Consider the following 25,179-nt stretch of genomic DNA (forward strand, 5'->3'; position numbering starts at 1 on the left):
GAAGTGCACGGCAGCACACACTGCAACAGATACATAACTGACACACCACCTGCATGCATGGCTTACAGCTACTTTTGTTTTAAAGCAACATAAAAGTAGCGGTCCATAGGGTATGCAGCATGGTGATGTCACGTGCACTGCGGTTGCACCAATATGTACAGGTGGGAGTATATGCATGTGCTGGATGTTACTATGACAGCCATGCATGATATCTCCCATCTAGATTACAATGAAGTTGAATGGACAGATCAGTTACCCCGAGTAACCTATGGTAGCAGACACAAGTCACTGTACAATACGCAGACAGTGCGGGTAGTATGGATATGTGTACCTATGTCATACAGGTAAAGTACATGAGGTGTCAACTACCAACAGAGCACCTTGTCCTTTCAACCCCTTCCATAGCCCTCAAACCAGTGAATAGCAGGATCTAGTCACGTACTGCGATGGTTCATGTTTGTCTATAGTCACACGATCCAACAGCTCATTTAGAGGATACTGAGACATGTGAAATTTGTGAGCCTTACTACACAAGAACAAGGACAAAATCACGAATGTTGCTGCTACGTCAAGTCTCCTGCCAAAAGCAATCATCAGCAAGAGGTTCCCTATTATTGTGGGAAATGCACTGCCACCATTGGCATTGAGAACTGTGACTCTGCACAGATAAGGAACTACGAGTTTAATCATAGTAAATAGTTTCAAGAATGTAGCAATCTCGAAATTTGCCATAGTCCCATGGGCACTTTTTAGTCACTGGATTGAGTGCCTTGTAGCATCTACATGGCACATGTTTTGACCAGTATGATTCTCTATTGGAGATCAGTGACCTTGCAAGCACAGAACACAGGCACTGCACATCTACATGTACTGTTCACCTGATCCGCTTGTAACTGTTACTGGCGGCCACCTGACCAGCACACACTGCGTGACTGTATAAAATACCTAGGGGCACTTTTCCACATTGCCTGAAGAGGACGCATACCACTTGCTAATCTGGGCCGTGGACGCGTCGGCAAATTCCTTGCATTTGCAGTAGGTGTTGTTAGTGAAGCTGGAGAATGCTGGATAGCAAGGATATTCACTGAATATGGTCAGAAGTTCTGGGTAATGCGTGGACCAGGGTGGCTTGTCGTAGTGCACCGACTCCATTTCTGCCAGAAAGGAACCATTCTGTGCATAGGCCAAACAAGAACAATGCTCCATGGGCAGCACAACATACCACAGCACATAATTATTACAGTCGTCCCTCTCTAATCCGGCACTTGTTTATCCAGCACCCTTGCAAACCAGCACACTTTCTGGCAAAACGGATTTGTTCAGTTCATTTTCTACGCTTTAATCCGGCACTTGAATTCCGCCTCCAGCAGTGATTGTCTACAACAAATCACTCAAACTGTACACAATTCGATTTTCTAATCCAGCAGTTGTACATCGCAGACTGTCAGGGACCATTGTAACATACACAACACATGCAACATACACTTGGGAATATCCCATGCCAGGACATAGGATATTCCTAAGTGTATGTTATAGACATGCATTCCACAAAGTACTTGGTTTGACACAGAAAATCCCTACGTTTTGACGTACAACACAAACATGCATGATAACATGTGGGCCGGGTTGGAGGGCAGGATTTGATAATCCAGCACCCTTTTTTATCCAGCAGAAAATGCCGTTGCAAAAGGTGCCGGATTAGAGAGGGACGACTGTACTTAACAGGCCATCCATGCCACGTTGTACTGGTGCATATCAACCATTGCACATGAAACGACAGTATGCAGTGTGATTCGAAAAATTCATTCCACATGCACGAACACCAAGCACATGAACGCACACCAAACACAGACACACACACACACACACCTACATATTCAGTTGTGCACACACACACACGCACACACACACACACGCACACACACACACACACACACACACACACACACACACACACACACACAGCCACATGATAATGCCACGAGCACGTACCTTTTGACAGTATGCACTCATCCAGCTGAGACCGCGCGCATCCAAGTGTACAGCCGTGTCACAGTTCTCGTAGTAGTTATCATGAACAAGGTTGCGACGTCCACCGCCAATGAACGTCCCCTTCTGGCAGTCAATGAAAGTGTTGTTATAGATATGAAACCCACTCATCTGCACAGACAGGTAGTCCATACACACTGTAGTGGTGTCAGTTTACAGAGTGTAATGTATTGCCTTCAAGTACTAATGCTCTGGTGTTGCATTGCGTTACCTTAGTTATACATTGGCACCACACGTTATCATATACCACTCATATCATGTCACACCTATATCATGTCACACCTATATCATGTCACACCTATATCATGTCACACCTATACGATTGGTATAATAGACTAGCAGAGCTACAGGGAGAACTCTCTCTCAGCCTGCACACCTAACTGTTGGTCACCACATTGGCGCAGTGAACAGGATTGTGGCCAGGCAGGATGGCAGCAGTCAAGGGTCGACCACCACGCGAATTTGTTGTGGACCCCTCTGCCAATATCGCAGCCGATTTCGACCTATGGCTAGAGGACTTCGAAGACTATCTCGATATCGCTAAGGTCGCAGGCGCAGGGGAAAAGAAGAAACTGCTTCTAAACCTGGCAGGCCTATCTCTTCGCCGCATTGTGAAGGGTCTCCAGGTCGCAGAACCCTCTGGTGACCAGGACGCGTACCAAGTCTTGAAGGCCGCAATCCAATCATACTTTCGCCCGTCGGTAAATGCAACTGCGGAGCGTCACAGATTCAGGAAACTCAGGCAGCAGTCTGATGAGTCCGTCACCTCTTTCATGGGACGGCTCTGAGAAAAGGCGGCACTTTGCGAGTTTGACTCGACTGCAGTGGACTCGGTTGTGAATGGCCAGCTTCGGGACCAGTTCATAGCCGGACTGCAGTGCCAGGAGGCACGCAAGCAGCTTCTAATGGAGTCAAGACTAACGCTAGCTGATGCTATCGCGAAAGCTGTCGCATTAGAAGCCTCAAAGGTTGACAATAGGCTGTTCAGTGAGGAAGCAGGAAGGACACTGGACATGCCTTCGGGAAGTGTCGCAGCCGTAGCACCGGATACGGCTGCGGTGAATATGGTGAAACACCGTCAGCACGGCAGATGCAAGGCTCACACGTGCAAGTACTGTGGCGGAACCCATCCACCAGACAAGGACAATTGCCCGGCTGCGCGAGTTCGCTGCAGACACTGCTCAAAGGTCGGGCACTTTGAAGTTGTCTGCCTGTCCAAGAGCAAGGAAGTTAGAGCCCAGACTATTGGCGAGGAGGATGAAGCCAATGAAATTTGCGAGTCTGTGTATACCATGCACACTGATCAGAAACACTGGTTCACAGCAGCTCTGCAGGTGGATGGAAAATCATGTGAAGGCCTGCTCGATACTGGTGCAACGAGAACAATTTTGACATCGGACATAGTGCAGCCTACTCGTCGCAGTGACCGAACTCTCCGTGCCTACAACGGGGGAGTTGTCAGCACACTGGGGATGGCAGACGTTACCCTATCATCTGCCAGTCGTAGCTGCACTGTGGCCTGTTTCATTGTACCAAAGGGCTCCCACCGAGTGCTATTTGGCCAGGACGTGATCAAGGAACTCGAGCTACTAGTGCCAACCCACCTGGTGGAGTCTGGAAATGTGGTCAGCGTTGCACCAGTCAGCATTACCGTCAAGCCAGATGCAGTGCCTGTCGCTCTGCCAGCTCGGCGTCCCCCTTTCAGCATCAAGGACGAGATAGAGACAGAACTTCAGCGGTTAGTCGATGCTGACATCATCGAGCCCGTGAAAGAGGCTGCGGCATGGGTTTCCCCAATCGTGCCAGTTCGCAAACCCAGTGGCAAACTGTGTTTGTGTATCGACTACAGGCAGCTGAATAAGAATGTTGTCCGAGAGCGACATGTCCTGCCAACCCTGGATGAGATAACAGCGCAGCTTGACGGAGCGCAGGTGTTCTCAGTCCTCGATGCAGAGTCGGGATTTCACCTAATTGAGCTTGACCAGGAGTCGCGTCCACTGACGACTTTCGCGGCCCATTGTGGGCTTTATCGCTTCAAGCGTCTGCCATTTGGTATTGCCAGCGCACCAGAAATGTTCCAGCGCGTGGTCTCGGATATTTTGGCAGGGCTCCCAGGAGTGATTGTCTACATTGACGACATTCTTGTGATTGGAAGCAGCCAGGAAGAGCATGACAGGCGTCTCGCAGCAGTCCGGCAGCGCCTGGAAGCAGCAAATCTCCGGCTCAATGCAGACAAATGCCAGTTGAGCAAGTCCAGCGTCAAGTACATTGGCCACTGGCTGTCGGGCACCGGTGTGGCTCCCGACGGTGACAAGCTGCAGGCCATTGCAGACATGGCTATGCCTAAGTCGCTTCAGGATGTGCAACGTTTCCTCGGAATGGTAACCTACCTCGGAAGATTCATTCCAGATATGTCGTCCATCTCCGAGCCGGTGAGACGGTTGGCAAAGCGTGTGCCCTTCATTGTGGATAGCGAATTCTGCAACGCGTTCAGCGACGCTAAGACGCAGCTGGTGCAGGCACTGGACCACCTGGCCTACTTTCGTTTGGACCCAAACGTTCCAACGGCCATAAGCTGTGATGCATCGCCTTGTGGCCTGGGAGCAATTCTATGGCAGCAGAATTCTAGTGGTCAATGGCTACCAGTGACATGTGCCAGCCGCACTCTCACAGAGGTAGAAACTCGATATTCGCAGATGGAGAGAGAGATGCTGGGAGTCGTGTTTGCGCTGCAACGCTTCCGGCAGTACGTGCTCGGGCGACACGTCGAGGTGCATACTGACCACCAACCCCTGATATCCATAGTGCAGAAGCCGTTTGATGATGTACCTCCCCGGCTACAGCGTTGGCTGGTGTCTCTCATGCCCTACACCTACAAGTTGGTGCACGTACCAGGAAAACAGCTCTTGTGCGTGGATGCTTTATCCAGGGCTCCACTACCCGGCCACGCCCCTTCGACTGCTGAGACAAAGTCTATGGCCGAGTTTGTTGGCATGGTGCTAGAGGCCTGTCCAGTAGACCTGGAGCAGGTTGCACAGGCCACGCAGGACGACTCTATTCTACATAGTATTCTGCAACGAGTGCTGACGTCCAGATGGGAGGCTGTGAGTGCAAGTGAAGAGGCATACTTCATCGTACGCGATCAGCTCTCAGCCTCAGAAGGTGTCGTGCTTTTCAACGCAAGAGTGGTCATCCCGGAAGCGCTTCGCACTGCAGTTATGGCGTTGGCACATGAGGGGCACCCAGGTCGAGCTGCATTCCTGGAATCTCTCCGACGTCGAGTTTGGTGGCCCGGTGTCACAAAAGATGCCACATTGTACGCCGAGCGCTGCTCGGAGTGCTATAGGAAACATAGCAACTCGCATCAGGAGCTTCTCCCTTCTGAGATTGAAGGTGTATGGGAGAAGCTCGCAGTAGACCTGGTGAATGTGGAAGGACATCAACTGCTTTCCATCATTGACTATGGCTCGCGCTACCCGGAGGTGATCCTACAGCAAAGCACGTCAACCACCAGCATTGTGAGTGCATTAATGGAGACGTTCGCAAGGTTCGGCTTGCCAGCACAACTGGTCTCGGACAATGGTCCCCAGTTTGCTGGCAGAGAGATGGCAACGTTCCTCCAACGCCTAGGGATCCGTCACGTTAAATCGAGCCCACGCTACGCTCGGTCTAATGGCATGGTTGAGCATTTTCATCGCTTACTGAAGGAGCGGATGGCAGGGCTTAAACCACATTTACCGTTCAGCCGACGCCTGCAGCAAGTATTGTTCGACGTCCGTAACAGCAACAACCGAATGATTGGGATGGCGCCAAATGAGGCGCTGTTCAGTAGATTGGTTCGCACGAGGCTCCCCGCGTCAATTACTCCGACGATTGTCAATCCGTCCCACCAAATCCAAGCCAAGGCAGACATGGCCACGCAGCATGACGCTCGCCGAGGAGTGCGAGCGCTTCCTTCAATGAAGCCGGGCACTCAAGTTATAGTGCAGGATGGTTACTGCAACCCAAGACAAACTTGGAAAGTCGTCGAGCAGTACGGACGACAGGTTGGAATCACGGATGGACGCAGAATACTCTTGCGGAATCGTGTTCACTTACGTGAAGTGGTCCGGCCGGGATGCCAGGTGCAGCCAGAGGTAACACTGCAGGAGCGACATCTGCGGCAGCCGAGCATTCCTCACCCAGATCGGCCACCTGCAAGTATGCCACAGACGAGACGACAGGAGGAGCCTAAGTCAACTGGACACCCTGTGCAGCCCGGTCCTGTTCATTCAGAAGCAGGTCCGACCGGAGTCGCCAGTGGAAGTACACCAGCCCCAGATGCATTACCAGCGCGACCGGATGACCCTCCGGAGAGTCAGCGTGCCAACCTGGGAAGCCGAGTGGCTGGAGGGCCTGCCGGTGGCGGGGCTGTATTCCGTGAAGGCATCGTGACCCGTGCAGGAAGGAGCGTTCAGTTATCACAGAAAGCAAAGGATGCTATGGGACTGGTGTGAGGAGATAGCACTAGGGTTCAGAGCTAGTCTTGAGTTGCATTGGCTCAATCCTTGAACACAACATCTGATCGACGTTGCGCTGTACGCTGCAGTTTGTACTCAAAATTGCGTTCTTTTTAAAAAAGGGGGTAATGTAGTGGTGTTAGTTTACAGAGTGTAATGTATTGCCTTCAAGTACTAATGCTCTGGTGTTGCATTGCGTTACCTTAGTTATACATTGGCACCACACGTTATCATATACCACTCATATCATGTCACACCTATATCATGTCACACCTATACGATTGGTATAATAGACTAGCAGAGCTACAGGGAGATCTCTCTCTCAGCCTGCACACCTAACTGTTGGTCACCATACACACCATGGAGAGATATGAAACCCACTCATCTGCACAGACAGGTAGTCCATACACACCATGGAGAGGAACAGCAAGGTTCAGACATACAGTATTTTCCCAAGTATGAGCCGCACTCAGATATTTTGGCACGAAACAGAGACATCTAATCCACTAATACCACCAGTTACTTTACAATCAGCTCATGTGATAACATTGCACGACACTGACCAACGGTACTGACGTTCTACACCTAACTGGCAATCAGCTCTAGCACATCTTGGATGCGCACTCCAACAGCCTTCCAGCTTGGAAGGTTCTAAGTTGTAGAAATAACATGAGGAGGGGAAGGTGAGCGCAACCAAGACATGTGGTAGTGTCCATAAATTGGTGACGTCCGATCTTACCTGGTCATCCAGATAAATAGCCTGCACCGACGGTGCACCAAGAACGGTGTGCTCCGTTGTTCGTATGTGAGAGAAGATATTGTTATGCATCACGTTGCCACGACGAATCCAACTGGGCCCGTGTAGAAAGCACCGGTGTCAGTCGACTCAAAGCACATGTTGGAAATGTTATTGTAAGCAAATAGACAATCATTGCCTGTAGAAACACACACAACACACAAATAAATAATGAAATAATCATTATACCAGCGGAGTAGACATGGGTGCAGGATGGCCCAGTCCAAGGCAAGCATGAAAGTAACAACAGAAACACAGTTCTGAAGCAGACATGGAGAGTCGTTGGGAAGTCAAGCTGGCCTTGTAGCCAAGAGCACTCACTGTTGGTCCATTTTTACAGCGTGTACGTTAACTACAGTACATGTACGCGCTAACAGCAGTAACGGCGCTGGCCCCGGTCATCCCATCCGATTTCAATGTCTACGGCAGGAGCATGTAGAGGGGCAACACTCAATCTCAATTCCCTATCGAGGCAAGAACAGCTCTACTGTACCTATACCCTTACCCAGCAATACTTGGTAAGCATCATTAGCAATACACCGTACATAGAAAACCAGTACTAGCATCTAAATACAATACCACTAACATACATGCTCCGAATATGGCAGTGTGTGGACCTCCATATATGGTATTGTGTAGGTAGTCATTGCCGACACCACCGAATGCAACACCGGGATTGTAGGTTCTCTTCCAGCGAGCAAAGTCATACACGCTACAGTGCTGTATTGTGGAGTTTGCACGTGTTAGTGAGTGCTGGAGAGAGAGAAAGAGAGAAATATGCATTAGCACACAGGTAGACGTGTTGTCCAGTGCGTTGAAAACACAAAACAAGATCCGAGTCTAGTCTCTGGTTGGAGTGTCCTGCAGAATGACATCATGCATGTCTCTTGCATTTGCCATTTGACCGGATTTGGCTATGGTTGCCACAGATTTCAAAATGGGAATACACTCATATCTCTCTTATCTGGACCTCAAAGTTACGGGCACTCGGTCTACCAGGCACCTTGTGGGTGAACTTTAGTGGAAATATTACTACTCTTTCGCCACTTGTTCGTGGACATAGTGACGTCACGCCAGATCTCTGGAACATCCTCGTCAAAATGTACGTGATGCCGAGTTACTGACATTTCCGAGTTCTGGACATTGCCCGGTCCAGGACTGCCCGGACAAGAGAGATACATGTATGAATGTACCATCATCACAGTGGACAGTTGCTAGCCGAGTGTCCTACACGCCAACCGTCATCTCCTCCGTGACATATCACTAGCTACAGAGTGTGGACACGACGGGGACTGATTTCTAGTGCAGGCTGATGCCCTGGGGTCTTCTGTGGGATAGGTATAGAGACATCCATGCACAGTGCAGTGTATAGACTATACGCAGCATGCAATTCTGTGAACCTAGGGCACAATTCAGCCAAAAAAATGTTTCACGGTTCGCGTGAGACTCGGCTGGAAGCCAGGCTTTCCGCATCCGTAGGAACGCCACCACCCTTCAAGGATCAAGGCGCAGATGCAGCTCCTAAAGCGGTGGGAGCAGCCAAACTAAGGTATTAATCACCTTATCACCATGAATATACAGGTAGCTCCTCCCAGCTTACTGTCATGAAGAACTGGGTTCTAACAAACAGGAACAGCATAGTCCGCTCCAGTTTTGATATTCATGTGTGTACCTGGCCCGTCGCACCGACTTTGGAGGTGGGCGGCCATGGAAGGGGGGTCCGGAGGTCCGCCCGCGGGAAAAATTCAAAAAATTGAAGCTAATTGCAAGCATATCCGGGCATTTGGTGCCATTTCAGCGTAACTAAAATGAAAGATTTTTTGATCCTGCAACAAACTTTGAAGATGCTACGATCGGGGACAAACATAACCCTCCGGTCCCTCCCCCGGGAAAAATGACAAAAATTGAAGCCAATTGCAAGCATTTCCAGGCATTTGGGGCCATTTCAGTGTAACTGCAATGAAAGGCTGTTTTGCACGATCGGGACAAGAATTTGCCACGTTTGCAATGAGCTGCGCGTGATCATCGATCTTTGTTGCAGTGTGCTCAAAAAAAAAAAAAAAAAAAACCCAAAAAAGTGGGCCGCCTCTGCCGCCCCAGCCGCCCCGGCTGTGACGGCCTTGTGTATTGTACATAGGGTGGTACATGTACACTTACCAGGTCCCCTCCTTCCAGGGACAGTCCCGCACATCCAATACCGTGAGCAGTTATGTTGTGTATCAGAGTCTGTACTGCACCACCAGCTCTCAACGCTCTTCCACCATGACCTACGATTGCGCTGTTAGAGAATGTTACATTCATCGCTGTAACCAGAGACAAGAAAGAAAAGTCGGATAGAGAGAAAGAGAGAGAGAGAGAGAGAGAGAGAGTTAGATAGATGGATAGATAAAATAGATAGAAACAAAATTAATATGAAACAATGTCTTCCTCACGAAGTAACCATGCCACCATCAGTTAACAGAGAACGGTCCAAAATGCGATTGGACCTCAAAAGCAGTACCTACCCAGAGCGTGCCCGGGACAGAAAACAATCATTGACTTCCCATCGAAGATGATCTTAGTACCAGCAAGCTAGGAATGAATGCAGTGCTAAGACCACAGCATGCACCACAGCATGCACACGCATGTAAACACGTATACTTACTGCTATCACTCTCCACAGCCACTGATCTACTGTGCATCACGTTGAGGTTGTCCAGTGTCAGGAAGGACACATTCTTTAGCGATACTACTGTGGGCTGCATTGAAACTGTCAGCTGCACATGAAACACCCACACCCACACACACACCAATACCCACACACCCATACCCACACACCCATACCCACACACCCATACCCACACACCCATACCCACACACCCATACCCACACACACACACACACACCTCAGACCTGCCCATCGCCGAAGCGATGACAGCGAACAGCTATGTTAGACATAGCAACTTGTGCTGGGATTACACCATTCAACAGCTTGCAAGGCTGATGAATTGACCGCCACTATTTTTAGCCTGGTATCCACCACACAGCTGATTGAAGTGACTTTTTCTGGCCAGTGAATCCCTATTTTTCATTTTTCCATTTTTTTCTTTTTTTTTCTTTTTTCTTTTTTTTTCTACACACACACACCACACCACATACTCCGGCATACACTGGCTGTTGGTAACCACCCAGGAGAATGAAAAAAAAGTCAGGAAGAGACCGAGAAAGAGAAGAAAGACGTGTGCGACAATAATCGTCGGGAATTGAACCCGCAACCTCTCGATTGGAAATCGACTGCACATACCACTGCACCATATGGGACACACACACACACACACACACCTGTCCTGTCCTGTCCTGTAGAGCCACTGCCACAGGGGTCACGTGGGCCCCGGAGGGGCATCAGAGAGGAAGATGGAGCACGCAGCCTGACACACACACACACACACACACACACACACACACACACACACCTCAGACCTCAGACCTCAGACATGCCCATCGCGGGAGCGATGATAGCGAACAGCTATGTTTTAGACATAGCAACTTGTGCTGGGATTACACCATTCAACAGCTTGCAAGGCTGATGAATTGACCGCCACTATTTTTAGCCTGGTATCCACCACACAGCTGTTTGAAGTGACTTTTTCTGGCCAGCGAATCCCTATTTTTCATTTTTCCATTTTTTTTCTTTTTTTCTTTTTTTTTCTTTTTCTACACACACACCACACCACATACTCCGGCATACACTGGCTGTTGGTAACCACCCAGGAGAATGAAAGAAAAGTCAGGAAGAGTCTGAGAAAGAGAAGAAAGACGTGTGTGACCATAATCGTCGGGAATCGAACCCGCAACCTATCGATTGGAAATCGCTGCACATACCACTGCACCATATGGGACACACACACACACACACACACACACACACACACACACACACACACACACACACACACACACACCCATACCCACACACGCGTGTCGTCGTCCATGGATCAAAATACTTATCCTGTCCACTTCTGGCTTTTGCCATTGCCTTACCCCCCCCCCCCCCCCCCATGCCGAGGCTCACACGAAAGCAGTCCGTATCATACCAGGACGGTAGAGACAGTGCATTGCCCAGCATGTTTTTGAATAACTGCTACTGGACAAGGATACAACTGAGAGAAGAGAACTCAGCAAAGCTACCGTATCCATGAACACATTCTTTGAAGGTAAAGGCCAATGGGAACAATTTAAATAATTAACGCAATGAATAGGGTGAGTTGCGCACTGAGTACAAAACCATGAGCAACTCACCCTATCCATTGCGTTTATATCATTCTTATCTTCACGGAAACGTTTTAATTTAGATAATCGTCATCCTTTACTTCCAGGACAGCTGTCTGCACACACAGTTAACGGTTAAGTGGACTACCAGTTTGATGTGCCCACCAGGTAGGTAGAGCATGCAAGAGCCGCTACAACTAACCTCGCCATTCACAGGTGCATCAGCGGGCAAGGCAAAGTAGAGAACTCCGGCGCCTCGGTCAAGATAATACTGTAGAGATAGGAAGCAAGATGAGAGTATGCATTGTCATCATCACATAGTTGTACAGTTTATGAACGAGTCGAATGTGGTCCAACATACTGTATAAGTCCAATGTGGTCCAACCTACTGTATAAGCACAAATTTTCGTTCACGAAAGCTTTCGTTAGATCACTCCACCAGCAGGTTTGTGACGTACTAAATTTCGTTTTTGGTCGAGGTCTGTCACCCGTCTCGTTCAGAAGGGGTCACTTCAGTTTACAAACTTTCGTTATCTCGTGCCCCCTAACGAATAGCGAAAGTTAATTCCAAACGAAACTTTGTACTTCTACAGAATCGATGACAATGGCTAGGAGCTTAGCAGATGACACAGGCTAGACCCATGACGCAATGCCCGTGGACATGCACCGCCGGCAAACACAAATCACTGCTAAGCCAATACATATACTTGCAGCACTATAGAGGGTACTCAATACCGCCTGCATGCCTTGCGATAAAGCCAATGTGCAGTGCTTGCCACTCACCTCACCAGGAGAGTCGAGGAACTCCAGCGTATTCAAAGCGTAGAATCGTGCAGTCTTGTGAAAGCCTGCAGCGAACAGTAACAGACGTCACACACAGGCAGATGGTCTGACAACTTGGATTACACTGCTTTGAAGTATGTACTCTAACCCGGGCCAAACAGAACAGCTCCTTAACCAGGATATCACACACACACACACATATTCTCTCAACCTTACCATACACCGGTGGTGTCTTGGTATCCGTGGTGACAGTGGATGCGGCGCCGTCGAGTTTGACAACACGTACGTAGTTATCGGCCCAGTCTTGCCCCCAGTAGCCGTGTAGCCACATTGAACTAGCATTCTTCACTGCAGATAGCCTATAGCAGTACAGTATTGCAATCCAAAAACACTATCATCAGCTGATAACATTTGTAGTCGCTTCATCACCTTCAGCTGGCATGTGTACAGTCAACTTCGCGTATAACGACACTCGGCAGGGCATCAGAAAAGTGTCCTTATATGTATACAGGTAGTATGGACTTTGCTCTGGGCATGGAAATTCTGGTGCTATTCGCGAATTGTCGATATATCCGCAGTCGTTATGAGCGAAGTTGATTGTAGTCGCTTCTTCTATTAACCCTTTAGGGCCCACAATTATTTCAAGAAATGCACTGCAGACGCGAGCCCAGGTACTTATCTGGTCGTAATGTTGGTGTCCTTTGGCCGATTTTGGTGATCTTGGGCTTTCTGGAAAGCTCTTGGCCATAGGAACACAGCGATAGCCAGCAATACATCACTCGATCCACAGAACCAGCGCCGCAGCGCGATACGGCGCTCCAAAGCCAGCATTGCGAGCGCCCATTTCAAATTCTCTGCCATTTCAACAAATGGCATCGCAGATCGCTCAATTTTTTTACTGGAGAGCTGAGAAACATGCCGTTGCGATGACGTGAACTATCTGTAGCTGCGTGTGCCGCGAGTCAGGGAAAACCCCTAAAAACGAGTTCAAAATGCACGCGCTCGAGTTGACTCTGCTGAGCGAATTTAGTTCGAGTCTCGTATCTCCGCTCTCCGAACTCGGATCGCTTTCGGGTTTTTTCGAGCCGATAGCTGAGACAATTCTAATGTCGATAGCCCTTTCGATTGTCCGATTTGGTCAAGGGACAGCCGAGTTATGCCAAGTTGCGCTTTGAAAAGTATGCACTGTACACTGGTACGGATCCGTACTATGGGCGTCAAAGGGTTAACATAATGGCCTGGGGTTAAATAAGTCCAATGTATCAGCAATCAGCTTGCAAGTTCTGGCTACATTCACCAACACGGTTTCTGTCTTCGTGTACGCACACACACAGGTAGGTAATACCTTGTTCCAGAGGCCAACCAATCGACCAGCTTATCACGGCCTCTGAACACAGCTGGTCTCTACAACCAGGGTGACCCGTGCACACTCTACACACGTCTACTCACTACTTGGTACCAGAGAATAGTGGTCAGGTGCCTAATGAAACGAGGAGGCTGCATAAACGAGGTGGTTGCTGAAACAAGGTGATTGCTTAAAGCAGGTGGTTGCTCAAACCAGGTTCACCTACTGTACTGGCAAGCAAAGACAACCAAACAACCGGCACTGACACTTGCCTTGAATTGTTATACTGGAACTGGTTGCTGCTGTTGATGACCTTGGCAATATTCATGAACTGAGGTTTGCCATCGCTACCAATGTCAGGATAGCGTGCGAGGACAAGAGGCTGTCGCATTACATGGAGAAAAATCGAGTAAAGAGAACGCACATGTACAGTACGCATGCAGTGCTGAACCCATGAATCAAAAGGAATCCTGCATGATAATGGTGGCTTGGCGTGTGCCGCGGCTAAGCCCTGTTAACGAACATGGAACAACTACTGCTCACACCTAGTCTGATGATCATGCATCCTCTGTTTGTGATGTCATTGCTATATGCTGATGATCATGCATCCTCTGAATGTGATGTCATGCTATATATGCGCATGCACAAATGTGTGTGCAAACTGCAAACTGAACATACCTCTCCAGAGTAGAATGCCTCCAGTTTGTCATTGGCACAGTCTCCGAGCTCACCAGAGCTGAGATCTCCATAGTTAGTGATGTTCAGCTTTGTCAGATCCACCTGCCCACGTGGTGCAGACAGCGACACACATACATAGACATACAGACAGAGACACACATACATAGACCGTAGTAAACACACAGACACACAGACACACAGACACAGGCATTCACACGGGGGTGTATCGGGTGTATCCTAACAATACCAAAACGTCCAATACAGTGATAAGTAGAATGGATCCAATACAGTGCTGGATAAGTAAGAAGGATGATACTGGATCTCCAGCCAACTAGCTGTTTCGACCTTCTTAGGTTGAAACAGCGGAGTGATAAAAGTACAGAGTGTTGTATCCAGTGCAGCTGTCCATACCTTCATAACATCGACCGTTGGTCCATTGACATGCCGCTTGGACACATGATGTGGACTATGCATGTCCAGCTTGGCTTTCTCCGGTTCAGCGTGCAGCCAGGGATGCTCGGCGCCTGATATACCCGTCACTTCAATGATAGATCGTGGATCATTGGAATCCTCGTGATGACGATGGTACTGGGCATCACCAGTATGTAGTTTGCCATGCACACTAGCATCACCAGCACTATCAGCATTGGCCTGTACTGATACAGAGGAGTGAAACTGCCAGCTAGATGTGGGGATTGCCTTACCACCGGACAGCACTACAGCACCGGTATCCGAACCCCGGTAACTGTAAGGAGAGATGTACAGTCAGTCATGTGCACAGGCATTTGTATGCAGGGCCATGATACAAATGCACACAAACACGTATTAACATATTTGTTCCGAGCATGAAATGAGCAGCACGCATCCTCACCAGTGCACTTCAGAAAGCATCACAAACAGACGAAACGAGCACATCACAAACCCAACACACACCAATGAAAAGATGAATTTAAAAAGTGCACGTTGAGCACTTTACAAATGTAGTACACAGATTCATCTAAATTGTTAAATTGGTGTACTACTCACGTTACAATAGCTCCTGCTTCTCCGGAGTCCTCACTAGTGAACTGCAGCGGTGCATCTGAGAACTCATAAGTACCGCTGGCCACATTTACAACAACACCTGGAGCAGGCACATGACCGCTGTGTGCTTTCTTAAATGCTTGCACGGCCGTCTGTGCACGTGTCACGGTACGGAATGGATGTGCCTGACTTCCATCACCGCTGTCACTGCCACTGGCTGTTCAGTAGGTAGTGAATGAGAAAGATGGGCACAGGAAAATAACACCCCATGCATATCAGAGTGTAATACGATATGTTCGGGTTGTGGCACTAGTGCTGTGGTGTTGGATTAACAAATGAATGACCCCTGTAGAACACCCAGATAAGGTCACAATGTACAGTCAACAGGGGAGTTGTACAACTCCCTGGTTCAACTTAGAACTGGTGCATTCTGGTCAATACAGCATGCTTACTTGACACATAGTATTGAGTCAGAGCATCAGCATCAGCAACACTGTCCTGGCTAGCTCTCTGCACTTGTTCCTGACCTACATGTCGACTGTGTGCAGCTCGGGTCACCAAGAAACAGACGACGATGACAAGAGCTACCAGCCAGCTGGACATACTGACTGAACCTATCCAGCCAGGGCTGCCCGTCTTGGTGAAGATGCTCATCCTTACTCTCCTTAGTCAGCCATCCAATGCCTCCAACAGCACAAACTCCAATGGCTGGGCGAGGATGTGCTCCTAAACTAACTTACAAACACTCTCAAACTGCGACTGAGATCATTAGTAGCTCTATGGAACAAGTTACGAATTGATACAGCCATGCCCCTCACTGCCCTAGTTGTTATTCTGAGGCTGATGCAGTGGAGGTGTGTCCATCAGCGGAACACCTGATGACCGATATCAGATGACAAGAGAAGTCATGAGGTTATGACAGGCCGTGTCCAATCATGACATGATCTGAGCATCAGGCCGTTGTTAGCCGATTCAATAATCAACAGCACAGAGATGCATAGCCAAGGTCTACGGCAGTGGCACTAGCTACACCGGGGGAAGATGGCACCATGTGCTGTCAGGAGTCTAGAGCAGTTACCTTTCCTTTTCTAAGCGATCTGCGCTCTCGGGTCTTAGCACGCTGTGCTATCAACGACAAAGACTTGGGGTGCCCGGGGAAGGAATGTTTAAAACTATTTGTCTACAATGCTTCTGGTAAATCTTTTTTTTAAAGAAAATGCCTCCAACTTCTCTCAGTCTCTCACTGCACCAAATTATCTCATTCATTCAATTCACTTAATTCCAAATGTTTCCCTCTGTAGACATTATCAGGGAATGGATCAACATGTGCATCATCAGTATAATTCAACTAGAATAAGCCGGTAGCAGAAAGCGACAGGATTGGCAGAGATATGGCATCTCAGCTCCCTGCACATAGCTTGCTGTGGCTGATTTGGACAAAAACAATCATTAGAAGACACCATTCCTTGCGTTGTTGCCCTGGGCTCAAGTAGGATTCGCAAGGTCTACTGTCATGCAAGCTCATTGGTCTCTCTGATTGAGCTCGAGGTATACATGTACACTGGCTATGAAGTTTGGAGTGGTTCACCTCCAGTACAACTCCAGTCCTACTTCTACCACGGATTTTCCCCTGTGGATTTTCCCCTGTGCTTGATCGAAAGATTGAATGGGATTTTCGGTCTTTGACCACTTGCTGGTGAGCTGATCTACTCACCTCCCAAAGCTTTAGGAGCTGCATCTGCGCCTTGATCCTTGAAGGGTGGTGGCGTATATCTCTCTTATCCGGACCTCGATGTTTTACGGGAACCTCGGCCTGCTGGGCAACCCTGTGTGAGTTTTAGTGGAAATATTATCAGGTTAATGTTGCGGACAAGTGATGCCATATGCTGTCCAATTTCTGGCCCTTCCCCATTGAAGTGCATGCCATTCAGAGATACGCACATTTCAAGTTTAATATGGGTAGTGCCCGGTCCTGGACCGCCCAGATTGGCAAGCATGAGTGCAGCTACCCACTGGCGACATGCTGACATCTCCAACTCAAGGCTGCCTCCAACTCTTTCGGTGTTCTTACACTCGTCGTTTTGGGTACATCTCGTTTTCAACATGTTCGCATGGTCCTCAGCCCACCTGGCTTGTTTGTTTATTCTCTTGCGAGTGCTAGGTTGTTGGTGTTCCCTACCGGCAAACACCCACACATACAAGTACAGGTAAGCACGGTTGCTGCGAAAGCGCTCAATGACAAACCTCTCTACATGTCTGTATGCTCCCAATAAGTATTAGTATGTGCACAAGTCGTCAAGCTCGGCTAGCCGCCGCCAACTAGTCAGCGCAACCTCGGCCACACGCTCGCATTAGCTCTATGCCCGCGTTGACGGAGCTCCGGGTGACCAACAAGCCGAACAGCTGCAAGTCGCGACTCCACACTGACACTGGCCGTCCGCGTGCTCTAACACTCTGCTCCATTCCCTCTTTAGCCGTTTCGCTGCTCGTCAAGCCCTGCAGGTAACTTGGTTTCTTGAAGGGTGCAGACGTCTATGCCGTAGAAAGAGAGGTCTCGACACAAGGAGTTCCTCTTGACGGCCGACATGAGGCCCCGCACATTGAAAGTTCCGACAGCAAGTTTTTTCTTTTCCTCCGTAAAGCGTTCGTTCATCAGCTCGTACCATTGATTCCCGTTGCATTGTCCCGTCACTAATGTCCAATGAAAACTGCTCCCCAGTTGCGCGAGGAGACTACAATTCCTCCGGTGAGCGAGGAAGAAGAGCGGAGTTACCCAACTCAACCAAAGTCAAACTCAGGAAATAGCACTATCATTATCACTCAGGCTGCAATATTCATAATTATAGACATATTCATAAATGACATATCTTCAATACCAATGAGCTACATTGCATATACTATTATAGTTATCATAATTATTATTATTATCATCGTTCTAGCTCATTTTTTCCCCTGTCATAGTCCTGTTTATCATGTTCAGCATAAGCGAAGTTGTGGATCATGCTTGCATGGTTGACTCCAACGCGTACATGCAGGTAATAATAAATAATGTGCACAAGGGAAATGCTGAGCGTGTGTTGGAGGCGTTTTCAACATTAACTTTGATAATGAATTCATGGCTCTGCTTCCTTCTCTACAGTAGGTCACCAAAAAAGAAAACAGAGGAAACCGTTGAAAAGTTCTGGGATTTCAGTCTGTGTTGTACTTCGGCAATGCATTCTTCGGAGCGTGAGCTTGTTGTTGTTGTTGTGGTCGTCGGCGTCGACGACTCTATTCTAACTTTTCATAGCAATACACTGTGACGAATGCAATGTACAATCACAACAAACAAAGAAGATTGCCTAGGCATACACTCACCGCTCTAGCGCTCTGTCCAAGTACCCCGGATACACGATGCAGGTACTTCCGCCTTGGTCCCTGCACCCAGCGCAACAGGCGACAGGCAACAGCTTCGCGGTAAAGATAGCGAAGACGGATCCGCTTCTTCGACATGCTCAAACACTGGATTGATGACTTGCATGATCAACACAAGCGACGTTTACGTAGTGACCTACAAAATTAATAATTGTGGATCGACAACAAATCCGGTCACAAACGACTTACGTGTCGTTTGACGGTCAGATCGACGGGACAAACGAATAGCTCAGAACATACCCGGTAGATCATCTACCCGGGTATATGACCCGTCCGATGCGAGGGATGCGACGCCCTAGTCCGCAGTGGCCTAGTGGTCCAACTAACTAATTACTTGTCACCACTGGTCACGGACCGGTCAAGTAACGATTACCGGTAGTTGTCGCTGGCACACGTGTACCTGGTGTACAGTGAGTGCTATGCACCTGGTGGGTTTTACAAACAAAAAGCTTTCTCCTCGACAACAAATCCAGAATGGAACTACTGCAGTACTGGTGTGTAGGTACCGGTAGCTACTTTGTAGCTCTGCAGCATGGAGAAGAAACAGTTTGGAGGTTTCCCGGCGAAAAGAACGCCAAGACTCAAGAGCGCTGGAGCTCGGAGACACTGTTGCGTTACCATAGCTACCAGGACATTCCTATCCTATGCCCGTCCTAGATCCTGCCACTGTGCCAGGTTCTTGCTCTGATCATCAGTCACCCTCACCATGCTCACTGTGCTCAGTCTTAGTCTCAACAACTCAAGTCTCACTCTAATGCAACATCCGCTACTATCAAAAGACTCCGACCAATGCCTGGCCACCAGAAGGAGTTCATAACAAAGAATAGCCTGGACCAGGGACCCTCCTATCTACAGCCCGGGGTTGCAACGCCCGCGGTGCTGCATTACCAGGCCCTACACTACAGTGTGCCTGGGTATCCGGATGCCGCCGTCCGAACTGCAGCTTTGCAACTGGTGAGACATGGTCAGACAGAGCCATGGACTCCCTACCCCTGGTCATGCCCAGCGTCATGAGCAACATGAGCGCCTTCAATCGTCTCACTTCCGAGCAAGGCGTAGATCGGATCAGAGGTCATGGCATCCGTGTGTGAGCATTTCACATGTTCACTAGCGACACTATCAGCTATACGGGGTACGCCCAGTTACAAAGATTATTATTATTACAAAAAATGATTAAAAATCACGGTTCGCGTCAGACTCGGCTAGAGGCCGAGTCAGTTTCCGCATCCGTAGGAACGCCACCACCCTTCAAGGATCATGGCGCAGATGCAGCTCCTAGAACGGTGGGAGGTGAGGAGATCAGACCCACCAAAGACGGTCAAAGACCGAAGAACCCATTCACTGCATCCATCCTATTAGTATTACAAAGCAACTTTACTTACAACCCCCCCCCCCCTCCTCACATTGTATACTCCGGGTCATAAAATTAATGATGATAGCTAAATCCTAATCTGCTTCAGACAAGTGTTGAGGTGTGGGTGGAATGTTGTGTTAGCACAACATTACTGGTACATGTAGCATTCGCTTAGTTTACAGTACGAGAACAACCGATAAGAAGATCTGAGATGCTATGCAACAACTCTCCGCCGTCAAGGATACGCATAGTAACAGTCATAGTGCTGAAGTAAAAGAAAGCTGAACTACAGTGCTGGCAACTGAAATCCGACCCCCGGGGCGGCACAGCACGCCACCCGGGGGTCGGATTTCAGTTGCCAGCACTGTACATCAGCAACTTTGTCCAAAGCCCCCCCCCCCCCCCTCTCTCCCCTCCATACCGCCACCCCCCCCCCCCCCAAAAAAATAGTCTTTTTTCGTTCTTTCATTTTATCACACTTTATGTATGCCGCTTCTGCTTACTTACCATTTCTCACGGCGTATCAAAGTCGACAGCTTAATGGGTTCTTCAATCGTGCTGTACGCGCAGTATGTCGGGTACCTCCCGGGACACCCACAAGCAATATTCTTACACGCATGAACATCCAAACATTGACCACATACGCCAACATGCACCTTCTGGTTTTTATCTGGCGTTGTCTCCATGACTCCTCTAACATCAGCATGTTGTTCGCTAACTTTTTCAGCCGCAGTGATTTCACTCAAACTCGTGGTGGGCACAGCAATTTACTGATTGTCCCAGCCAGCCCAACTGCATAATATCTTGCCAAACGTGTTACCTATGCTGGGACCATCTTATGGAACCAGCTCCCCGCTGCGGTCAGGCAAGAAAGAAAACGCAATCGCTTTAAGTCAATGGCTCTTGCCTTTTTGCTTACCAGATAAATAAGCCTTTTTTACAAATGCTGTATGCACTGCTCTTTACGTAATTTTCTCCCTATGCAAGTCGCAACTCCTGTTTTGAGTCGTTTTTCTTCTCTCTTTTCTTTTCCTACTAGTTGCTGTTACACTCACTGATCCTTATGCACAGATGTACAGCATTCCCTCACTAGTGGGACCATTGTTATAGGCTAGGGCCTGTTTTGGACTTCCCACTCTAAATAAAGAATACAAACAAACAAACAACAATACCAGCTGAACATATTAAATCATTTAAATCTGCTGCAAGATTTACTTTAAAAAAGTAGTAAAAATTGGCAGCGGCATGATGGCATAATTCATTTTCACACAATCGCCTATTGAAAAATGACCTACCTATTCTAGGACACAACTAAAATAAAAATTACAGACTTCCAATAGAATGGAGTAGGCTCAGTGCTTGAAATAACAGCACTTTCTCCACGATTAAAATATTCCAAATACTTGAAGTAAAAACTTGCTCCTGGCGAGAGTACGCACAGAAACTTCTATTTGTACAGTGGTCAGTCACAGGGTGAGGGATGTGAGTAGCAACTGATTGGCTTAGCGAACAGTGTTCAAGCCAGTATTAGCAAAGACTATACAGTATATACTATGTCGTGTTGTTGACAAAGAAGAATAAAATCAGCGGTTCTTTGTTGACCTTTCAGGAATCACCTGGGAAGTCACCTGGAACATCACTAGTCAGCTTCATGACAGCTGTGCCTGCAATAATTTCTTATTTCAAGTATTTTTTAAATTGTTTGTATCAACAGTAATTCTGCCTGAGTGTTCTCAAGAGTACGCAAGCTCATACACTCTTGGTGCCGTGTGTAGACTACGGCAGGACACAACCAGCTACGCACTGACTGTGTACCACAATGTTGGCATACGATCCAGCTTGCTGCCGCATTCACATTCTCATCGGGGGCGGATGACAGTGATGAGTGCAGTGTGCTCAGCCATCCACCCATAACTGGCTGGTAAGTAATTAGCTACATGTTACAGCACTTCACAGCCCGCTCTGCCTGGCAGTGCTGTGACTAGCAGCAGCCTGCATCACAGTGCGATGGAGATCACTCAGCACTGCCTTGTCTCAGGGCATCCAGCAGTACAAGTATGTACATTGGTCACATGATCCAGGCCAGTAGCACAAGTATGTACATGACATGTACATTGATAACATGATCCTCTTGCAGCACTGCACAACCATAGCAGACACTCACCTGCTAATGACTCACAGGCTATGGGCAAGCACACAGCGCATCTCTTCACCTCAGTCCTGGCTAATCTATGGTTTCACACTGGAATAGTGCAAGAGGCACGGAGGGGCAGGCGGCCATGATGTAAGACCTGTGCAGGAGTACACTCAGTGACTGAGCAGTTGTCTCAAGAGGCGGGTGAGTTCTCCGCCACCGCCGCTGGTGCTGGATCCAGATGACGAATATGCTCCACAATACACCAGCACTGTCAACAAGAACGAGCGCACACGCACATACACACACGCATGTACACGCACACACACAAACACATATACACACGCACACACACACACATACACACATATATACATATACACACACACACACACACACACACACACACACACACACAGATTCACTACAAGTACAAGGTACAGGTGAGTGACTACCGTCGGTAATGGGTAATGGGTGAGCAGCTGCACTGCCTGGCAAAGTCAGGTGGTGTTGCAGCTACTCACCCATTACAATGTAGTCACGCGACGTTGCAGCAAGACAACAGCAAAGTGAGGACCCGCAATGAGGCATGCTCTCTCCTTTCAAGCAGAAGTACGTACTGTGCAAGACCCTATTACTGGATCTACTTATCAATTTGCTGAGCGGCACGCACACTGCAATGACGTACTAACCTCTGTAGCCGCACAAACAATCCTGCCAATGGCGAGCAGGACCCTCGCTGGTTGTAATACCGGATTAAGCCAAGCCAACATGCCTCTCTCCATACCATAGTGAACTATTGGGAAGACGTGCAGGCCGGCGATGACTAGAAAGCCAACAGGTGTCCTGAAACCTGTACAGTACAGCGGGAAAACAACACGACGACAATACAATAGAATAATTAGCCTGATTTTCACACGACCTATATCGTAGACCACAGCACTGTACACACAATGAGATAGAGTACAAATACTACAGTAGATAAGTACATTGTCTACGTGTGTTACCAGTATACCAGCATCAAGATGAGTAGTGTGTTGTGGTGAACAAGATCAGTATTGCCCATATCAAGCAGGTCTGCATTGCATGGCATTGACGACTAGTGAGAACACAGCAGAGTAGCAGCGGTCACTGACCATTCGCCATGACGGCCTTCACCCAGGCGGGCGCGTTGTCAAACGAATCCCTCCAGTGTGCGCCGTTGTTGTGGGTGCAAGAGAACGTACACCATTCGAGAACGGCCACCATCCAGCCCCACGGCGCCAGGCACGACCAGATCATCGTGCGACCGATGTTATCAACGACGACGTCCAGCCACGCACCGAATCCCGATATCTGATTGAGACGGCGCGCTGCGATGCCGTCCAGAGCATCGAGCAGTGCTGACGTGCTGTACAGGACTACGAACAACACTGGCGCGCTGTCCCATACGTACCATGATGCCACTATGAGCAACAGACGAATGTAACCTGAATCACAGAAACACGCACAATTTAAAAAAAATAAAATGCACATTACATCCTTTGGCTATACCCCCCTCCCCCCTCCCCGCCACTTTCGATTACAGCACTATATGTGCCATTTTTAAAGTCTTATCTTCAACACTTCTAAGTATGGTACAGAACAACATTTCCGACTTGGTGACCCATTGAGCTTCAACTCTCTCCTATAGCTCTATCAAACGCCTGCACGGCTGCACATACACACACACACACACACACACACACACACACACACACACACATACACACACATGTGCGGGTGTACTAGCCAGAGAGCGCCACCCGATCCACACATATACTTGCAGTTATTCCTGATACCATTCGACATCACAAAGTGACGTAGTACGTCTGGTCAGGTGTAGCCAGGGTCCACCGCCCTTCAAATCGTAACTGTGTTTCCGCTTGTGCGTGCGTGTGTGCATGTGTGCACTCCCTGCGTCAACTCTCAGGCCAGTTTTAAAACCACTGCAGCTGCAACCGTGGGAAGCGTCTCACTGCAGCTGAGCCCGTGTGACTTTAGATACTGTAGAATTGTTGAAAGACTGTTGTAATCTATGTGTCATGTAGCCTCTCTTCTCTGTATGGAACTGGACATTTCAATTCTCATGAACTTCATAAACTCACCAATTACATTTGGGACGTACAGGTATACAGAAGTCATTGTACCCGATTGAAGAACTGCACGCACACTTGACACCACAGGAAATCCACTCTCTTTCCAATCTTGCCAGCTAATTATTCGCCGGTGAAGAGCATGAATAAAGCTAACATCCAGACCTTCCAATAGGAGATTCAGGATGCATCTAAACCGCTGGATTTCAGGGACGTAAATAGTACACCATCGTCAATGACCTGCCTTTGACGAGGAACTCCCTTCATCCACATACGTATTTACATCTCTTTGAACAAATCCTCCGCGATGTCGGATATCAGCGTCAGTCATCGATCGTGTCACAACACAAATCTTTCATCATCATGATGACCATGATGACAGTAGATCTCCACAGCTGAATTCGAAAAGTGCCTTGAAAACCAGCAACAGGCCCGGGCCAACAGCCTTGAAAACGCCTAGAGTGCAGGCCACGTGACTGCTCAGCATGACGTGATCATTGTATCAAAATGAACTCATACCGATACCAAAAATATGATGATGGCAATGAATGTTGGATCTCAGGAAGTCGTCCTTTTGTTTATCTTACAACAGCCAGACCCTACAGATGATCCCTGAGCTACACGTAGCTTCTACAAACCCATGCACTGACGGTAGTGTCTACAAAGTAGGAACATGGACGTTCGCATGGGTCAGAGTGTGTGAAGAAGATCCACCCTCCTCCTCCTCATCACAGCGACAACA

General features: G+C 48.5%; 3 protein-coding genes across 4 annotated transcripts; 1 reads left to right on the plus strand and 2 right to left on the minus strand.

The window, feature by feature from the left end:
• Positions 1-235: 235 nt before the first annotated feature.
• LOC135813811 (uncharacterized) lies at positions 236-16,545 on the minus strand. Of its 2 annotated transcripts, XM_065326819.1 has the most exons (14): positions 15,874-16,544; positions 15,425-15,638; positions 14,810-15,143; positions 14,399-14,500; positions 13,993-14,102; positions 12,592-12,734; positions 12,376-12,440; positions 11,795-11,863; positions 9,989-10,100; positions 9,502-9,647; positions 7,935-8,097; positions 7,288-7,483; positions 1,993-2,160; positions 236-1,173 (listed from the first exon to the last, which is right to left on the minus strand). In XM_065326819.1, exons 1-12 carry the CDS (start codon positions 16,073-16,075, stop codon positions 7,377-7,379), a joined length of 1,767 nt encoding a protein of 588 aa, XP_065182891.1. In that variant the 5' UTR covers positions 16,076-16,544; the 3' UTR covers positions 236-1,173; positions 1,993-2,160; positions 7,288-7,376. The 2 variants fall into 2 exon arrangements, with proteins under 2 accessions (XP_065182891.1, XP_065182892.1); XM_065326820.1 differs by lacking the exons at positions 236-1,173; positions 1,993-2,160 and adding an exon at positions 6,914-6,933 and having other exon boundaries at positions 15,874-16,545.
• Positions 2,955-6,545, plus strand: LOC135813341 (uncharacterized protein K02A2.6-like). Its single transcript, XM_065326440.1, has one exon. The coding sequence runs from the start codon at positions 2,955-2,957 to the stop codon at positions 6,543-6,545; it is 3,591 nt and encodes a 1,196-aa protein (XP_065182512.1).
• A 4,820-nt stretch (positions 16,546-21,365) lies between the features above and the next one.
• LOC135813812 (CDP-diacylglycerol--inositol 3-phosphatidyltransferase-like) lies at positions 21,366-24,813 on the minus strand. The gene is made up of 4 exons (XM_065326822.1): positions 24,450-24,813; positions 23,460-23,792; positions 23,016-23,176; positions 21,366-22,594 (listed from the first exon to the last, which is right to left on the minus strand). The coding sequence occupies exons 1-4, from the start codon at positions 24,484-24,486 to the stop codon at positions 22,517-22,519; spliced, it is 609 nt and encodes a 202-aa protein (XP_065182894.1). The 5' UTR covers positions 24,487-24,813; the 3' UTR covers positions 21,366-22,516.
• Positions 24,814-25,179: the final 366 nt, after the last annotated feature.

Source organism: Sycon ciliatum, chromosome 4 (assembly GCF_964019385.1).
Source record: "Sycon ciliatum chromosome 4, ocSycCili1.1, whole genome shotgun sequence".
In the NCBI taxonomy this organism is placed as follows: Eukaryota; Metazoa; Porifera; class Calcarea; order Leucosolenida; family Sycettidae; genus Sycon; species Sycon ciliatum.

Bases quoted from the DNA above. Each gene is read 5' to 3' on its own strand.
- LOC135813341 (XM_065326440.1), top strand. From the start codon at position 2,955: ATGGAGTCAAGACTAACGCTAGCTGATGCTATCGCGAAAGCTGTCGCA.
- LOC135813811 (XM_065326819.1), bottom strand. From the start codon at position 16,075: ATGAGCATCTTCACCAAGACGGGCAGCCCTGGCTGGATAGGTTCAGTC. The intron at 10,101-11,794 runs GTTAGTTGTAGC...TTTCATGTGCAG, and splicing joins ATGCACCTGTGAATGGCGAG to CTGACAGTTTCAATGCAGCC. The intron at 8,098-9,501 runs GTAAGTGTACAT...CTCTCTCTCCAG, and splicing joins CCCTGGAAGGAGGGGACCTG to CACTCACTAACACGTGCAAA.
- LOC135813812 (XM_065326822.1), bottom strand. From the start codon at position 24,486: ATGACTTCTGTATACCTGTACGTCCCAAATGTAATTG. The intron at 23,177-23,459 runs GTCAGTGACCGC...TGTACTGTACAG, and splicing joins GAAGGCCGTCATGGCGAATG to GTTTCAGGACACCTGTTGGC. The intron at 22,595-23,015 runs GTTAGTACGTCA...TCTTGTTGACAG, and splicing joins TTGTTTGTGCGGCTACAGAG to TGCTGGTGTATTGTGGAGCA.